This window comes from Varanus komodoensis, unplaced genomic scaffold (assembly GCF_004798865.1).
Source record: "Varanus komodoensis strain SLA01 unplaced genomic scaffold, ASM479886v1 scaffold29_3, whole genome shotgun sequence".
NCBI classification, from domain to species: domain Eukaryota; kingdom Metazoa; phylum Chordata; class Lepidosauria; order Squamata; family Varanidae; genus Varanus; species Varanus komodoensis.
Genome location: NW_025335760.1, coordinates 1595098 through 1613490, shown reverse-complemented (window position 1 = coordinate 1613490; position 18393 = coordinate 1595098). Strand labels below are relative to the sequence as shown.

The 18393-nt window shown below is 65.0% G+C and overlaps 1 protein-coding gene across 1 annotated transcript in view; it reads right to left on the bottom strand.

The window, feature by feature from the left end:
- CKM (creatine kinase, M-type) overlaps positions 1 to 5000 on the bottom strand; it is a 7153-nt gene extending 2153 nt beyond the window's left edge. Inside the window, exons 1-4 of the mRNA XM_044435455.1 lie at positions 4904 to 5000; positions 1730 to 1945; positions 653 to 807; positions 311 to 443 (exon numbers count right to left, since the gene is read on the bottom strand). Of these exons, the coding sequence (XP_044291390.1) occupies positions 311 to 443; positions 653 to 807; positions 1730 to 1922 (481 nt within the window). The 5' untranslated portion in view covers positions 1923 to 1945; positions 4904 to 5000. The remainder of the gene's footprint in view (positions 1 to 310; positions 444 to 652; positions 808 to 1729; positions 1946 to 4903) is intronic.
- Positions 5001 to 18393: the final 13393 nt, after the last annotated feature.

Sequence of the window (18393 nt, the reverse complement as noted above, 5' to 3'; positions counted from 1 at the left end):
CCTGAGACCCTGGCCCGTTGCCAAGCCCCCGCACCTCTCCGGCTAAAGCGAGCCCGTGCATTTCGCTGGGGGCTCCCAGCACTGAACTTGGGGCCCGAACGTTTCCATCAGCGGAGCTCCCTCTTGCGATTTAGGATGCAGTGGGGGTGGGGGGATGCCTCCTGGGGACTGTAACCTGGGGAGGCCTGCGGAGGGACCCAGCCCCCCCAGGGTGACTGGAGCCTGGCAGCGGTGCGCCCGGAGAGCCCCGCTGGCCTCGCTTCCTGGGGGGGCCGCCCCGCCAGCCCCGCCCTCCTTCCCACTGCCTCACCTTTGACAGCCAGCTTCTCCACAGCACGGCGCTCCCCACGGCTGCAGTGGGGGGGCAGGGTGTACCCTTTGATGCTGCGGCCGGTGCGCACGCGGCTGCTGAGCACATAGTTGGGGTCCAGGTCGTCCCCACCCTGTGGGGAAGGGGGAGCCGGAGGTGTCATGCGCCTGGCCAGCCCCTCGCCCCCACTGGCCCCGGGGTCCCGGCCGGCCCCACGGAGCCGGAGCCCAACCAGCCCGCTGCGCGCATCCGGGCTGGTCCCGGCCGGGTCCCGGCCGGTGGGGGGGGGTCTCTCCCGGCCCCGGGCCACGCCCCCTCCCCCACAAACCCTCCCGCACCGACCTTCAGGTTCTCGTGGTTCAGGTCGGTCTTGTGCTTGTCGGTGGGCTTGTAGCCGCCGTGGCGGTCGCGGATGACGGGGTCGAAGAGGTCCTTGAAGGTGTCGTAACACTCCTCATCTCCAGCCACGCAGCCGACGGTCATGATGAAAGGGTGGCCTGCGTGCAAGGGGGGGAGGCGTGAGGGGGGCGGGAACGGGGGGGGATCGCTCAGCGCGAAGGCTTCCCCCATCCTCCTGCACGTGGAGCACCCCCACAATGAGCAAGCAGCCCCGTTGCCCAGGCGTGGGCACGTGCTCGTGCGCCTCCACGCGGGCTCTGCAGTGCCCCCCCAAGCCCGGCCCCCGCCCGACCCTGCAGAGTCCTCACTCAGGAGCCACCCGGGAGCAGTGATGGCTGGCCATGCATTAAACAAGGATCCCGCCTGTGTGTTTTGACGCCTGCGCGTGGTGTGCGACCGCCTGCGCGGATGGCAGGGCCGGGTGCCCCGTTAGATGAACCTCAGTGGAGCGCGCAGGTCTCTCGCCGTTCATACATGTGCATGCGAGATGCGCGGGGGGGTTGATGGGGCCGGCAGCAGCTGCTCGGCTTGTGGGGGACCGCCTTGAGCCTGCGCCCGGCGGAGCGTCGCCTTCGAAGAGGCACCCGGATGCGCTTTCTCACACCCAGGATGGGGCGCCTCCTCCAAGACCACAATTCCCGCCTGCAGTTTCTGGGAGTTCTTGGAATGCAAATTGTTCCGTCTGAAGAACCTTCTGCCGAGTTCACCAGAGGCCCCACCTTTTGGCCATTCAGTTTGTTTTTGACCAAAGTGGTGCTGAGATTCGGCCCAGCACCCTCCCCGCTCCTCTGCATCATGTAGCGAAGGGGGTGGATCGCCCCCCTCCCCATGGGCCAGGCTGCCATCTGCAGAAGAGGGTGGCCTTCATCCGGCCGGAGGCGGCGGCCTCCGGTTGAACCGGCGTGAAACCTCCTCGGGGAACGAAGCCCACCCGTTGGCCTGCCACCCGGCAGCTCTCTGCAGCAACCCGCTGGCTGGATGCCCCCCGCCCCCGCTGGCTCTTGCCCCTGGAGTGCTCACCTGGGTTGTCCACGCCGGTCTGGATGCAGTCATCCAGGGTGAACCCGCTGGAGGTCTCCTTCCCACGCAGCTTGGTGTAGATGTTGATGTCAAGGACCTTGGCCATGTGGTTGTTGTGATGGGTGAGGTCAGGGAACTCCTCCTCCGGTGGGAAGTTCAGCTTGTACTTGTTGTGGGTGTTTCCGAAAGGCATGGTGGCGGATGGTGGGATGGGTCCTGTGCACCGGGCAGAGCGAGGGAGAGGGCTGCTGAGGAGGATCCCCCAGGGCCGCCGGCCCCCCCGCCCAGTCCAGCTGGGCGGAACCAAAATGCACTGGGAGCAGAGACTCCCTGGCACTCGGGTTTCCGTGAGAGCTGGGGCCGCTTGGGTTCACGGAAGCCGCTGCGCGAATGCGTTTTGGGCAGCCGTGCAGCTGCGCGGACGTTGTGCTGGGCTCAGAACCAAGCAGAACAGCGTGTCGACTTGCACAAGTGAATTCTTGACGTCTTTGGCTTCAAATGCACAGCACATAAAATGTAGGTCTTAACTGAGAGCACAGCAGGAAAATCCTGGAGGAAAATCCTTGGAAAGCTTTAGCCTAAGCTGGACCAACATTGTTCTGGGGGCAAATTTCTAAAAAGAAGGGGCTCTGAATGTCAGTCTGTGCCCAGTGCCAAACCTGGGGGAGCTCGGCTTTGCGCCAGCCCAGCCCTGACTTGACTGCCCGCTGGGGCTCTGGAGGTTGCTGGCGGCCCCCGTTGGCCTGCCTGCCTCCTCCTAAAGGAAGGCCGCCTTCTCCTGCCTGAACTGCCTGGGCTTTAAAAGCCTCTGTCAGGCCCTTTCCTCAGCCCCACTGCTGCCCCTCTGCCCCTGGAGCCTCCGGGATGGGGTTCCTCGGGGTCAGCCTTGCCCCCCTGCTATCTGGCCACTATATGAAACCGCCGCATGGGCTCATCCGGAGCTCTGTGGCTGCTGCCATCCGTGTGCCGATGACACATGGCGCCATCCATCCCACGTCAGCAGTGGAGGCGGTGGCCGTGCTGAGCCGGAGCCTGGCCGAGACAGTGGACCGGACGGAGCCGGCAAGCCGGAGGCGCCGTTGGCGGGAAGCCCTTCCGGACAGGAGGAGGGAGTCCCACCTGTTCTAGGTGGGGCTGGATCCCCTCCCAGGAGCAGGTTTGTCGCTCGGGGGCGCTCCCTGAGCCATCTCTGTCACCTGCGCTCCAGCCAGCAATGCCCCCACCTGGGCAGAGGTAGCCTGGCTTCGGTACTCTCCGCGATAGATGACTGCACTGCTCTGCACGTGGGGCTACCCTTGAAGACTGTGCAGAAGCTGCAGCTGGTGGAAGATGCCGCAGCCAGACTGACGACAGGGATCGGACCGTCTGAGCACAGAACGGCAACTCCGGCTCGGCTCCGAGCCCGCTTCAAGGTGCCGGTTGTGACCCTAAAGCCCTCCGTGGCTTGGGATCGTGCATCCTGGCGGAAGGCCTCTCCCAGCCTTCATCTGCCTGGGCACGACAACCAAGGCCCAGAGGCCTGGATGGGGGCACCAAGGAGAAGGGCCTTTCCAGTTAACGGAGCAAGGTCCCCACGGGCATCAATTCTATTACATTTCAGCATCAGGTAAAGCTGTTCTTTACTGCAGGGCATTCAGTTCATTTGCTGGTGTCTGCTAGTTTGTTTTGTTTAAACAGGTCTTAAGATTTTTTCCTAGTTATTTTTAATCTGTTTTAAATGTTTTGTTGTAAATTCTGGTGATGTTTTAATAGGGTGTATTTTATATTGTATTTTTAAAGTGCTGCAGCAAACCACCCAGATAACTTTGGCTGTTGGGCCAAACAGAAAACAAACAAACCAGCAAACAGACTGAGTAGGGATGCGAGGCAGGGCCTTCTCGCGGCGGCCCCAGGCTGCAGGTTCGCTCGGTGGTCTCCCCAGCAGCAGACAAAAAGGCTCGTGCTGGCTGGACTTAGGCCTGGCTGGATGCCGAAAGGGCTTTGGCTTGGTTGTGGTTGGGTTCTATTTCTTTTTATTGATGCATTTTTGTTTTTTTCTAGTGGCTCTCATTCAGCTTTTCCTTCAGTCTTAGACTGGCTCTTGTGATCAGCTTCGAGCAGCATTTTTTATGGAAAAGTGGGTCAGAAATCGAAGCGACGAATGCATGCACGCATCGAGGCCTTTCCACACCCGCTGCCAGAACTGCTGGGGGCCAAGGCAGGGCGCTGGGCCCAGCGCGCGTGGGCCCAGACACGGGGTCTTTCCGCCTGCGAGTTTCTCTTGCACGAAGAGGCGCAAGCCATTGATCTTCGCATCTTTGGAGAAGGATGCGGGATTCCAGGGTGGAAAGCGAGGCCAGCTCGCCTGGGTCCCGGGCATTTCTGTGCCGCTGGTGGCAAAACCCCAGCTGGGCCCAGCGCCAACGTCAAATCTTTGGCGAGTCAGAAGCTGCCTCGTCCAGGTGCCAAGAAGAGGGAGGTGGGGGGGGGGCGCACACGCGACCACTCCGATCCAGTTGCCACCAGTGGAAAGCAGGGATAATTTTAGCCACCAGCCCCTTGGAAACAGATTTATTTTTAGCTGCCAGTTTTGTCCACAAAAGGGCCCTGCGGGCGCCTGCTGGCAGGGGAAGCTCCGGCTGTAAGCTGAGCTCGCATTCCAGTGGCGACTGCTGCAGCGTGTCAGCGGCCGAGGAGCCAAGGAGCCCCATCTCCAGAGCAGGAGGGAGGGAGCATCCTTCGGGGCGGGGGGGGGAGTTGGGCCACAGCTGCAGAAGGATGGCTGCCAGAGGGCGACCAGCCCCCCCCCCCCAGTCTCTCCCGGCACTCTCTGCTGCCCTGGGATGCAAGTGGCCCTGGCGGTCCCAGCAAGGAGGCTGCGGGATGGAGGCTTCCTGGGCCGTGTTCGGACAGGTGTCTCCCTCCGTCCTGCATCCCGCTCCATCCGGGATGGAGGCCATTCTGGGGGGCAAAAAGCACAGCTTGGGGGGGCTCCCTGCCAGTGCCCCAAACCCTGGATCCCCCGCCGAGCACAGGGTTCTGTTTTTGAAGGTAATAATTTCAAGAAAAGTAAGTGTCATTCAACAGCCTCTCCCCCCAGAACAGCTGAAGCACAAGCCACTGTCCGCTCCCAGCACCCCCCCCCCCCCGCTGCAGGCTCCCCAGTGCAAATGTGGAGCCTGAGACGGCTGTTACCTGACGGGAAGAATCAGGCTGCAAGTGTCCCCAGGGGTTCGGCGCGACCTAGTCTCGCTCCAGCGCAAAGGGTGACCCGAAAGCCCGACTCGGGCGCCCGGAATATATACCCCCTGCCTCGCCGCCATTGGCTGCCCCTCGGCCGGCAGCTGGCCTGTGATTGGGCCCCCTCCCCAGCTGCGCCTGAAATGTGGGTCGTCGGCCGTCCTCCGTGCCGGCTGCGCGGAGAGGGACTGTCATCCGGACGGCGCTCGGCGAGGGCCGGGGGCTCCAGCGCTCGCCTTGGCCGGCGCCTTCGGGGAGGCTCCCCTGGACAGGGCTCTTGGCACGAAGGGGCAGCCTGGGGGCGCCCAAGGTGGAAGCAAAGGGGGCCTCTGGAGTGCAAAGAGTACCCCCGCAAGCAGCCACAGCAGCGCTTCCCGGCCGGTGCCGGATGCAACGCCGCATTGCCGGCCGGTAGTCCAGCGCCTCTGAGGGGGCCTGGCCTGGCTGGGAGACCAGCTCCAGAGGCCCCAAGCAGCAACATCAGCCCAAATCCTTACAACAGTCCTGCGAGGCAGGCCTGAGGGGACCTGCCCAAAGCCCCCAGTGAGTCCATGTCCTAGCAGGAGGCATCACTGCTTGTAGGGCCACCGCTATGACCTTGTCCAGTACGGAGGCGAGGCCGAATGCGAGGAGAAGTCCCTGGCCCAGCGCTGCGGGCAGGCCGAGCCCCACTCCGGGGAGCAAGCCAGGCCACGCCGATGAGTGGTCTGCGAATGGGCGTCCGCGGTCCAGAGGCACGTCCAGACCTGCACTTGCCACCAGCAAGACCCCCCGTCCCTGCTCTGGAGTCACGGGGAGCCCCGGGCAGGCTGCGTACTCCCTGTGTGGGAGGAAGATTGACGGGGGGGAGCCCAGGCCTTCAAGGCTGGGGGTGGGGGCCTTCTCCGAGAACTCCAGGGTGAGAAGGGAGGGTGCATCAAATGGATTGGGGGCACAGGAGTTGAACATGGGGGGGGGCAGAGAGTGAATAGGGCTTGTGTCGGCCCTCAAAGCCCTGTTTAGCTCCATTCAACTCAAAATTTCTGAGTTGTTCCCAGATATCACTCAGCAGCTTTCATTGCACAGGCATGCCTAGAAACGGGACATCTTTAAAAACTCGGGGAAAGCAGCAGTCCCTGGAAATTGACAGACGCAAAGGGCCTGAGCTTGTGGGGGTTTGCAAGAACTGGAGAGACAACTGGGGGCTAAAGACCAAAAAGGCTTTGGGGGCTGGCAGTGCATGCTGCTGGCAGGAGATGCCCACCCCAGGGTCCTGATTCGGATGCCCCGGGTGCCCCTTCTGCCCAGAGAACCCAGAAATGCGGGTCCTTCTGAAGATCCGGGACGAGAACTTCCCCCAAGGACCAATAAGCCACGGTCCCTGCAAGACCAGGGCTGACTGTGCTCAGGCTCCTGCTGGGGAACCCCTGGCAAGGGCCCCCAAGAGCCCACAAAGCGGCCCCCCCCCCCCCCCGCTGGCCTGCTGGCCCTTCCCTCTCACCACAGCGAAGGTGATGGCGAGCAGAGCTCAGCTCACGTGGCCCCGGGTCAAGTGGCGAGCAAGAGCAGTTGGGGATAATGGGGGCGTGTTCAGGGTGTCCTGCCAGAAACCTCTCAAAACCCTGGACCCAGCACTGGCTGCGAGGCCGGGATGCCGTCCCTCGCGCTGCTCCGCGGCCAGATCTGGCCAGCCAGGACACCCCTGTGCGCCCCCCCCCCCTCGGGAGGGTGTGTGCTCTGCCTCTGCTCTGCTCTGCCTCTGCTGCCCAGTGGCCGCATCCGGCATGCAGAAGGAGCCGCTCTGGTAACAGGCCGGCTGCAGCTCGACCCGGCACCACCAGCACGAGGCAAGCGCCTGGCAGGGCAGCTCCATGCCTCGCCACAGAGGGCCCGGAAAGGAGGGTCAAGCGGGCCCCGGTGGGTCCCAGTGCAGGGGGCAGCCACGGAGAAGGCCCTCTGGAGGAGGGTCTCTGACCCTGATGGCAGCGTCAGGTCCCTCCTGGCTGGGAGAGGCAGTCCGTCAGCCCCGGGGGCTGTGAGCCTGGCCGGGCTTTGCGGTTCAAGTCCCCGCGCGGCCATGGAGCCAACTGGGTGACTTTGGGCCAGTCACAGACTCTCAGCCCAGCCTACCTCACAGGGTTGTTGTGGTGGGAATAAGATGGAGGAGGAGATGTAAGCTGCCTTGACCCCTTTGTAGGAAACAGGCAGGACATAAATTGAAGGAAAACAAAACGGTCTTTGCCCGGCTTCTGCTCCCGCCCCAGATCCCGGCGGTGGCCGCGAAATGTGCCGGCCTCGGTGCGCCTGTGCAGGTCTGTGGCCGGGAGCACCTGGGCGGGACAGAGCGGGGCTGGGGCTGGGGCTGGGCGGCACGTGGGCATCCCTGGGGCCGGGAGGCCGTGCTGGGGCCTCGGAAGGCCCAGAGCAGGGAGGCCGCTGAGCAGGACGGCTCCTTCAGGCATCCTGGCTCGCTGCCGTCAGCCCTAACCCGCTCTAATCCCCTCGTAAGACCCTCTCAGCCGGCAGCTGCACGCTCCGTGGCGCAAGCGCTCCGCGGCTCCGCTTCCGGCAGAAGGCCCGGCGCTGGCCAGCCGGGATCAAGGCGCAGTGATGGCCAGAGGCGCTGCCCAGGGGGGCATTCGGCGGTGCCCGAGACGGGGGCTCTCTCTCCTCCAGGGCTTCCACCCCACGCAAGGATGGCCGAGGGTCCCCACTCACAAGACCGTTTCTCCTGAGCACCCCCCCATCAGGCCGAAGCTGCCCACTCCCTCCAAGCATGCCCCAGACGCTCCCCTGCCCCCCGCAACTGGCGTGTGCCAACTGCTCTGGGCGGAGGATGAGTGAGCCCCCCCCCCCCGCTGCCCCTTCCTGCAGGGCTGGCATGCCCCCTGTTCCTGAGCGGGGGGGGAGCCCCCATGGGGCGAGGCTCTGGGCAGCTGCAGAGACAGGGGGCGCCTTCCACAGCTGATTCTTGTAACAGGAACCCTGACAAATGGAGCCCCCCCCCCACCAGGAATCCCCTCCGGGCACTTCTGCTGCATCGCTAGCCTGGATGCGAAGGAGCAGGAGGGAGGCGAGGGGCACGGCTCTGGCCACCTCAGTGGGAACGGATCCGTCCGCTCAGGGGGGTGGGGGGCTCCTCGGCCCGTGGGGCTCCTCAAAAGAGACCTGCGTCCACAGAGCAGGTCTCCGCCACGGGGCCCCATGGACGGCTCCGCTGAAGCGCAGGGCAAGAGTGGGAGCGGAGAAGGGGCTCTGCGGGACAGGCCTCCTCAGCCTCTCCTGACGTGCTCAGAGGCACTGATTGTCCTGCAGCTGAGGGGCTGGCTGCAGTGCCCAGCTCGAGGCCAGTCCCTGCCAGAGGAGGCCCTGGAACACGCGCAGGGCGCGCCTCCCCCATCGGTCGCCCCAGCCCGCACGGCTGAGCTCGGCGGCCACGGCTCTTCTGGCCGCTCGGCGCGTGGGCCCCACGGGCTGCTGGCCGGCCGGACGGCCGTGGCACCCCCAGCGGGGATCCTGCCCTTACAGGACGGGGGCTCGCTCGGCACCCCAGCCCGCCCGGCCTCCGCAGGCCCACTGGGGCCGGCGTGCGTGTCAGAGCCCCCTGCCAGAGGGACCAGGGACCGAGCCGCAACGGGCTGCCCCCCCAGGAGCACGGAGCCTCCTCGGGGGGCACAGCTGCCTGCCTGCAGGTCCAGGAGGGGGGAGCCTGTCTGCGGCCTGCAGGGGGGCCCCATGCGCTCCTGGCGCAGACCTCCACTGTGGAGGGTGGGGAGCGATGGAGGCCAGCTCGCGGCCCAGGAGCCTTCCCCCGTGCTGCGCCCTCGGGGCGGGCGGGCTGGCGACTCCCATCCTTCCCAGCCAGCATCATGGGACCTGCAGTCGAGCACATCTGGAGGCCCCTGCTCGGGGAGCCTGCTGCAGCGGACGGAGAGCAAGGGCCGCTCCAAGCGCACGGCAGCGTCCAGCCCCTTCTGGCATCTGGTCCCTGAGGCAGGATGTGGCCCCAGAGCCGGGCAGCTGGGGAAGGGAGGGGAGGGGAGGGGAGGGGCTTGCATGGAGTTACCGAGGCCTGGAGCCCTCTGGGGCCAGGTGCGGGGGGTTGCTCTCTCTGCCCCCCCACTGGGGAGCCAGGAGCTTTTTATAGGCCACCATTCCCAGCTGCCCCTGGCCCCTCTGGGTCTGAGGCCGGACGGAGTGCCCCCAACAGCCGGGCGATCAGGTTTCGGTCCCCAGCCCCCTTTATAAGTGCTGGCGAGCGGGGAGGGAGGGGAGGGAGGCCCGCTGGCTGCGGCAGCAGTGATGCAGGAGAATTCGATCCCTCCCCACGCCCCCGCCGGCCATCCCTGGCCCAGAACCGGCCACCTGGCTGACCTTGAGGCCTGCAGGAGGTGGGGTTCTGCAAAGGCGAGGAGGGGGCTGTTCCCACGGCTGCGGGCCCCAGGGCGCAGGCGTGGGGCAGCAGGGGCAGAGCAGCAATGCACATCTGCAAGATCCCAGAGGTGTGTGGGCACTTGGCACATGGTCAGAAACAGCTTGGTCATGCCTTCACATCTCCCAGGGCTCCAACGCTGAGGCTGGCGAGCATGAGCGTCGGTCCTGGTTGGACAGACCTTCCGGGCAGGTCAGCGCGTGTGTCTCGTCTGATGGCTGGGCTAGCAGGGAGCCAAACCGCGGCTGCGTGTGCGCGGACAAGCACGGCCCGCCCGCTCGGTGGAGGCAAACGGCGCACCTGCTGCAGGTGGAAGGCTGGCCGGGGCCCGGCTCGTCCACCTTGTCTGGCCAGAGTCCGAAGGCAGCTCTAGGCGGCTCCCTCTTGCTCCAGGTAGTCCATCCCCCCGACCGGGGCCACCTGCCCAGTGGCCGAGTCCCGTGGCCGGCGCTGCTGCAGAGGCGGTCCACCGAGGGACGGCGGGGCCCGCCATTGCGCGATGCCCCCAGGCGGCGAGGCCGTGGGAAGGGGCCCCGTGCGTTTTGCCACCCGGGTGGCAGCCGGACGCCTCGCCTGCTCCCACAGCACGACGTGACCTCCGCAGCGTTTCGCTCGCTCAGGAGAATTCTATCCTGCAGCGCAACGGGAGGAGGCTGGCAAACAGGGGTGGCTGGGCCGGGACAGCATATTTTTAGAGAGCTCTCCAGCTGCAGGTTTTGTCTCAGGTTTCACACCAAAAAAAGTGCGGGAGAAGGAAGGTTCGGGCCCCCTGCCCAGAGGGCCGGTCAGAGCGTCCATCAGACCCGTCCGGGACCCAGCGGCGCTGGGACATTGGCTGACCCGCCGTTGGGAGCCCTGGCCATGGCCGGGGCACAAGGGATGGGCCCCGCACCCCTCTTTCTCCCAACCAGGTCCCCTCGAGGGGCTTCCCGTTCCATGCAGGGGGGTGCTCAGCCCAGAGGCAGGCAAGCAGGGGCCGCGGGGGCTCCTCCGCGCAGGTGGGGCCAGCCGCATCCTCCCCGCTCCTGGCAAAGGGGTGCCGATGGCCATCACCTGGGGCAGGAAGGGGCCCTCCCCCACTTGGGGCAAAGGCCGTGGGCCGCGAGGGGCAGGAGGGCGGATGCCCGGCCCAAGCCCTTCCCGGTGCGGGCTGGCCTCGCGCTTCCTGGCAGGCTGCGCTTCTCGAAGGCCGGCCCCAAACCTTTGTGCCCGGAGCATGGTGCCCGGCAGAGGTCACACGCTGGGCCGCCTGAGCTCCAGGCAGTGGACTCCGGGGTTGGGCCCCCTGCCCAGCATTTGGAAGGGGGCCGGGTGGGTGCCCAGCCAGCCTGCTGGTCATGCCCAGGACGTGCCTCTGGAAATTCCACCCTGCATTGAAACCAGCGGGAAAGGGGGCCGTAACATGTGCAGGACCCTCCCACTCCATTATAAAAGCAGTCAGTTCCTGCAGTTTCTTCAGGAACATGATGAGCAGCAAGAAAAGGAGAACTTGGAATTTTTGCTGCATCTTGTGTCAAGTAGTTGCCAAGCCTAGATCCAAGAGCGCCTTGCTTCTCCCGCCATTTCTGGCCTTGGGAGGTCATTAACCCTCCACTTACTCTTGGTGTCCTAACAAGCATCCATTGCATCAGCTCTGGCTTGACCCACCCGGGAATCGCTCTGCTGACTTGACAGTCCACCGCTGCCTCATGGCCCGGCTCTTTGCACGGGGGTCTGGATGCGTGCTATTTGGGGGGGGGGGGGGAGCAAGGAAGGAAAAGGCAGTTAATTAGCCAAGGCCCCCCAGAGAGGAATCGTTAATTAACACTGTTCGTGTCACTTAATCACAGGCAGGCCCACGTGGGACGGCTGCCTGCCAGCCCTGCTCTCCCTGCCCCACTTTGATTTCATGTGCAGTCAAAGCTGGTGGTGACGTCTTGCTGGAAAGGAGAGCTGGCAAAGCTCAGCTCTGGCCCCATGGCAGCTCCCCTTCCCACGGCGGGCAAGCTGGAAGAGGGGAAGCCTTCTGCGTAAGCTCAGAGGTATGTTCTGCTTTAAAAGAGCTCCTGCCCTGGGCCAGGCCATCTACGGGGGCTGCTGCAGAAGCCTCTTGCGTGTCCTTGGGAAACGGTGCCAAGCAAAAAGGGAAGAGTGCTCCTAGCAGCCTGGCTCTCACGCATGCCTCCCGCGCATGCGCGCGCCCTCCCTCGCGGCGGAAGTCCCTGCTGCCTGCCAGGCCCGGCTCGCTTGCCCCACAGTGGGCGGAGAGCCGAGAGAGGGCGATGGCTCTTTGGGCTAAAAATACACTGGAAAAATGTGGTGGTCGTGACGGGTGAAAATACTCCCTGGCAGCTGCAGCGTGTGAACTGGCAGGCCGTTTCCACCTTGCGGGGCCTGCTGCTGCCCACGTGTGCCTGGAGGGGCACCGCCACGGATGCGCCTCGGAGGGGCCGCCCGGGCAGCAGGCGCGGTCATGCTCTCTGGACACCCTGCTCAAGGTGAAGGCAGTGGCCAGGGGGTGCCAAGGGTCAGCCCAGTCGGGCACCGGCCCATGCCCCGTGCAGCTGGGCTCCTCTGGCGGGGGCCTGGGACTGCTCCCCCTTCTGGCTCATGCCCTGTGCTCTGGCCCGGGCAGCGTGCTGCTTCCGAGCCCCCTGCCCCGGCTGGGCGAGTGGGTGAGCCAGCCCCATGGGCAAGGGGGGCAGGTGCCGAGGGGGCTGGCCAGGTCCCTCACTGAGGGAGGGCGCTTGCCGGAGGGGCCTCGCAAGCCTGGCACTGGCACCGAGGCTGGGAGTGGCCCATGCCAGGGCCCCTTGGCTGGAGGGGCCAGTCCCAGGCTGGCTCGGCTTTTGCCAGGCCCCCCCTCCACCTGGGCATGGGGGCTTCATGGGGCACATGCGCCTCTTAAGTCTGGGCAGGGGCTGTTTTGGGTAAAGCCCACAGGGTGGTCAGAGAGGTGCCGGACCGGCATGCTCATCCTCCCAGCCTGCGGGCCCCCCGTCCAGGATGGCGTGAGCTGCAGACCGGCATGAGCGGAGGCCGCCAGGTTGGGGGGCGGTGCGGAAGACGGGTGAGCGCCAGCGGCGCCTGGCCAGGTGTGCCCACCCGGGGCGGGAGCCGCTCGGCCGGAGGTGGCAGAGACGCGAGGGTCCTTCTAGCCCTGCGAAGCGATAATGCTCGGCTTGGGCGGGGCAGCCGCGGAGGGGGCGCGTCCTTAACGACCCCTCCGGGCGGCTCTGCCGGGAAGCGCCGGCCGAGGGACGGACCCGCTTCCCCCAGCGCCCCTGCGCGGCTGCGGCCGCCGGTGCCGCCGCCGCCGCTCGCGCGCGCGCGCCTCGCCGCCAGGGGCTGCGGAAGGTCCGGGCAGCCGCGGAGCGCGGCCAGGAACAGGTGCGGGGACCGGAGCAGCTGCCGCCCCGGGGCGGGGAGGGCCGCGCCGGACGTGCCGGCTGCCGGCAGCTGCAGGGGCTGCGGCGCCCCCGCCGCGATGGCCCCTGGGCACCGAAGCACCGCTCGGATTTAGCCTGGTGCCCGGGTGGGCTTGGGGGGCTTGCGGAACGGAGGGGGGGGCCTCCCGCCCACGCTTGGCTGTCTTCCAAGGGTCGCGCCCCAGCGAGGAAACAGCACCAGGCTGGGGGGGGGGGGGCCTAAGCTTGCCCCCCCCCTCCCTGGGCGCCCCCCCCCCTGGGGGGGGCCAGCCCACCCCCCCCATGCCTAGCCCCTCCCGACCTCCCGCTTCTGGCTCACACCAGAATGTTTTCGGGTGTCCCGGAAAGGCTCTGCTGCGCATCGCTTCGTGCTGAGCCGTGCCCTGCCCCCTGCCCATCTGCTCTGCAGGCTGCTGGCTCCAGGACTAGGGGGCTGCTCATCTGCCCTGGACTTCACGGGAGCGGGACGTGGTGCCAAATCCCATCCCAAACGTGGCCCAGAGCCAGGATGGCTCCTCTGGAGCTCACAGTGGACTCTGGAGCACATGAATGGCTTGCTGACCGTGGAGCGCAGCGCCCCGAGGATGGCTGTGGCAGCCGGTCAGCCAGCAGAGCGGGATGGTGGGATTTGGTGTCCTGCAACAGCAGGAGGTTGGACCCGAGGGCCTTCCTGGCCCCCTCCACTCTGCCCTTCTGTGATTCTGTGACTCTTCCCTCTGGTTCACTGGGGCTTGGGTGGGAGAACCCCCCACTGCGTTTTTCTTCATGGTAATTAATGGGTTAAGGACGTGATGCTGGATTTTCCACTGGGCTGCTGAGCTTCCAGGGTCAAAACAGAGCACTTTGCAAGGCGGCTCGATTCCATCGCAAGCCGGCCAGCAGACGAAGATGCTGCACGTGCTCCGCACTCTTAACGGGCTCGGCTCGGCTCTCAGAACTTGGCAAAGCTTTGCAGAACCAAAGCTGCTGCCTCACGGAGAAGCTCTCGCAGGACTTCATTGACTTCCCTTATTAAGAGAGTTAAATCCGATCTGCTAAAAAAACTCAGACCGAATGCGTCGCAAGCCGAGGCGCTTCGCTCAGAACGTTCCGCATGGGAGAAGCGTCCCTCTGCACTAGAAGCTTGGCCAGGCAATCCGCTACACCCATCCGAAGGCCCCCCTCCCTCCCCCGACTCTTTTAGCTGACATTTATGAATAGGAGCTGAGTAAATGTATATATTGATAAACTGCACGGCTAGAAGTGTTGTTGCCACTGTTTATAAATCAAATGATGAATCCAGAGAAAGAAGCTGCTTCCCCTCTTTGTCATTAAACTCTCCAAAGTTGCTAGAAATGGGAGAGATCAAAACCAAAGCAGGGATGGGGAAGGAACCTGCACTCGGGCTGGGAGAGGAGAGCGAGGAGGAGGCCGCGGTGGGTGTCCGGCCAAGAACGTGGCTCAAGGGGGCACATTTCGTGTATCGCTTTACATCAGCCTCCCACATCTTTCGCCACGGGGCTCCAGGCTGCGAAGACAGCAGGTGCACTGTTCCCGGAATATTAACATTCTCCAGCAGGTTCAAACTACGGTGGCCCCCGGCTGCGTCCGACAGGCAGCAGTGCTTGAAGGAGGTTGCATGTGCGCCTGCCTGCCTGCCTGCCTGCCTGCCTTCAAAAACAATCCTGCAAGGTCTGGGAGGCCCGAACAGGGCATTTCACCTGCCGCACTGTCCCCCAGCCTGCTTCCGGGCCCACGCTGTAGCCAATAAAGCCCTCAGTGGCTCGGGCCCAGCTCTCCCGCCAGCTCCCCTGCCTGCCTCCTGGAACTCTGAAGGCCTCGATCCAGGCGCTTCCTGCAAATGCTGCATGGAGAGGGCCATTTTGGCATGGCAAGCTCGCCTACAGAGCAGCTTGTTGGGGCCTTTTTTTTTTGAAAAAGATGGTGCTGCGGGAAACCTTTTGACGCAGCCACCCCTTGCAAATTGTCCCAAGTCTCTCATTTCAGAGGGTTTTAATCAGAGCTGCTCCCCGCAACCCGATGGAAGGAAAAGGCATTTTCGGTCGCATTTTTGGGGCTGGCTGCTGTGGTGCTTCTGGCAGAGGCCGCTTTCTTTTCCCCTGTGGTCTCTGAGCTGCCCAGACAGCATTTTTGGACAGGTGGCTGCAGGCGGTGAATAACCCAGGTCAGGCTCAAGCCAGCCGTGGATAAGGTCCAGCCAACGGGTCCCCAGGGCCCGGGAACTGGGCCTCCCCAAGTGACCCAACACCTGCTGGCGACCCAGAGGCTCTCACCGGTCCCCGAGCCGTGCTGCCCAACACGCAGGTCGGCCACAGGCCCAGCCCGCCACCTGCTGAGCCCGAGAGGCGGGGGGCTCGGCAGCCCATGTTCCTCCCTGCGGCTTCCAAGCCACGGGGCTCAGTTTCCTTGCCAGCTGCTCGCCTGCCCTCAGGGGCACCTGCCCGTTGGACCCTCCTCCGCGGCTCCTCCGCCCTCAGGCCGGGACCCGGCTGCTGCATGCTGGCATTGCCTTTAGCGGCCTCAGCAGAAAGCAGGAGGCGCCTCCCTCCGCGTGCCTCGAGCGATACCGAGTGCCCTTGCAGCCTCCGGCCAAGTGCCCCAAGCCGCCCCTTCCTGCCACCCTCCCAAGCAGCCGGGACCCCCGGCTGCGCTGAGCCGCCCACTCGGCCTCCCCTCACCCAGCTTCCTCTGCGCCCAGCGCCTCCCGGCCAGCAGTGGGGACGTGGGGGGCTGGGACTGGCAGTTCAGCAGATCTGCAGCGCGCCAGGCTAGGGGACGCCTCCTTGGGGGCCCCATGCCGGCAGTTGCGTCGCTCCATCCTTCGCAGCAGCGTGGGAAAGCCCCGCAGGGCGCGTGCAGGCAGGCCAGGCGGGGCTCACTCCCTGGCTGGCTGGCCGGCCTGCCTCTCCCTCACAAAGGCAGGCAGCTTCAGATTAAACGCCTCTTTTGGAAGCGCTCCAGGCAGCAGGGAGTGGAGGGAGGTTTCAGCTCCATTTGCTCTGGACAGAGACTGATTTCACAGAAACAGAGTGAGTCAGATGGGGCCACCCAGGCCATCTAGTCTGACCCCCAGCTCCAGCCGGCTCTTCTCACGTGATCCCCAATCCAGGCTTTCCTCAAACACCCTCACTGATGGGGCCTCCACCTCCCTTGGAAGCCCATCCCAAATCCCAGGGGTCCTAAATGTCAGGAAGTACTTCCTGGCATCCAGCCCGAAGCTTGTTCCTTACGCTTTGCCCCACTGGAATGCACCCTGCCCTCCAGTCCAGGGAAGAACAGCTCATGGCCCCCCTCCACATGGCATCCCCTCACATACCTTTGAGCCACTGAAAGATCCCCCCGAAGTCTCTTCTTCCCCAGGCTCAAAGAACCAGGTCCTCCCATCTCTCCTCATATGCCATCCCTCCCAGCCCGGCTCCCGTTCTTGTGTCCCTGCACTGGGCGGACTCGAACCTTGCTCTCTCCCCCCTACAGTGTGGGCCCCAGAACGGGATGCAGCATTCCAGCTGTGGGCGCACCAGGGTCACGCAGAGCAGCATCGACCCCTCCCTGGATCTGGAAGCCGCACTTCTGGCTACACATTCAAGGTGGCGTCGCCCCTTCAACCACCGCGTGAGGTTGGCAAGTACCCCGAGCCCCGTCCACAAGTGCTGCTCTCCAGTCACTTGTCCCCCATCTCTGTTTCACGTCAGAGAAGTGGGCTGCTGTCCTTTCGGAAAGCTGCTGCAGGAGAGGAGCTCAGCTCATGCTCAGAGGCACCCTTGCTTCATGTAGTCTGGCTGTCAGACACAGTGTCCAGGATAAGGCCCCGGGTATCCTGAGCCAGTGCTAATCCCAGAGAAGGTCCCTACACGCGCCAGTGCTAATCCCAGAGAAGGTCCCTACACGCGCCGGCCCCGTCGGCCTTCTTTCCCGTCCCTTAGAGGCTCCTCTCATTCGGCCAACCCCGATCCACCCTCTTCCTGCATAGCTCATGGGCGGTGGCACATCGGCCTCGCGAGGGGCAGCACCAGGCTTCTCAGCTTCTGCACGGCGCACCTTCAGTGCACGGGAGCGGACGGCCCCCTTGCATGTGCGAAGGCCCCACCGGTGCGGGTGTTCAAAGATAGGCTGGAAGTGCACATCGTGGGCATGTCGTGAGCGGAGCCGGCTAGTGCCGGGGGTCAGACTAGATGGCCCGGGAGACCCCTTCTGACTCACTCAGTTTCTATGTCCCCCGGAGCCCCTTTTAGGCTGCTCACACCAACAGCCACTGAAGACCTGCCTTGTGAAATTGCCTCTTTCTAAAACGAGAATGGAGCTGGAGCTGCATCAGAAGGAAGGAGAAGCCAAGGGACGCCGAGAGGGGCACCAGGACTTGTCCAGTCTGCTCAGGGGGCAGGGGCCTCGGACTGAAAGCCGATCGATCGGTCGATCGATCGATCGCTTGGCCCGCTCCCCGATCCTGCAGCCCTCACTTTCAGGGCAAGTGCCTTCCTCCCCAGCCGGCAATGCGATGTCAGCACCCCGCCTCGAGCCCCCGGGCCAGGGAGCGCCCCGTTCCACCCTGCTGCTTGCACAACCAGCTATACGGAGTTGCAGCTTGCAGGCAGGCAGGCAGGGAGACGCCCCCTGGCCAGGACGAGCCCGGTGGCCGTGCCCCTGCCGCGCTTTGCTGGCTTGAAAGGCGGGGGGGGGGGGCTTTGGACTGCGGAAAAACAGTGAGCAGGGGAACACGACATTGGCCAAAACAGTCCTGCATGGCACGGAGACGGTGCGGAGGGGACCCCCGCCTCCTGTCCCCGTATTCCACTTTCTTAGCACATTTTTACGCCACCACTTTCTGCCTCCTCAGCCCCCGAATCTACGAACAAAACTGAACGGGATGTTGCCCTGAGCGGCCCTTCGAACAGAACGAACAGGCCCACTGAGGGCTTGGGAAGGGGCGGCGGCAGGAATCAGGAGAGCGCGGCACTGCCTGGCCGGCCTCTGTGGTGGGGGGGGGGGTGCAATTTGGACGCTGCCTGGTCGGAAGTGCTCTTGGTCCCCCCACCCCCACCTTCGGAACTCCCTTTTTCCCACCGTGCCCCGTTTGCCCAGGTGCTTTGCACACCCGACACCACGGTTTGGGCTATTTGTTCAAGTCCCTGGAAGGGGAGCTGCGGAAAGCGCAGCCGGCGATGCCAGCCGCTTCCTCTGGGTTTGGACAGAAGCGAGAGACCGCAAGGAAGCGGACGGCTCCTCGGCCCAGGGGGGCAGGCGCTCCCGTCCAGGGCACGCAGCGCAGGGGGAAAATGACCCCCGCAGGACACCACAGGAGAGACCTCCCCTCCGGACATCGCCATCCAGCAGACCCCGCCCGCCAGCATCCCCAGCAGGCCCCGCTGGGTGCCCTCGCTCGCCCCTCGAGGACCCCGAGGGCCAGCTGCGCGCCTCCCTGGACCCCAAACCACTCCTCCGGCACGCGCCCGTTTGCGGGGGGCGGGGGGGCTCCCTCCGGGGCTGCCGCAGGGGCAGAGCGCTCCGGAGCTGCCGGGCTCGGTCTCATCCGACCGCGGGCCCGCCAAGGCGGAGAGAGCTGCGGGGCGCACGCCCCCGGCGCTGGGCACGGCGCCCCCTCGGCTCCGCCCCGTCGCCCGCCGGCCAAG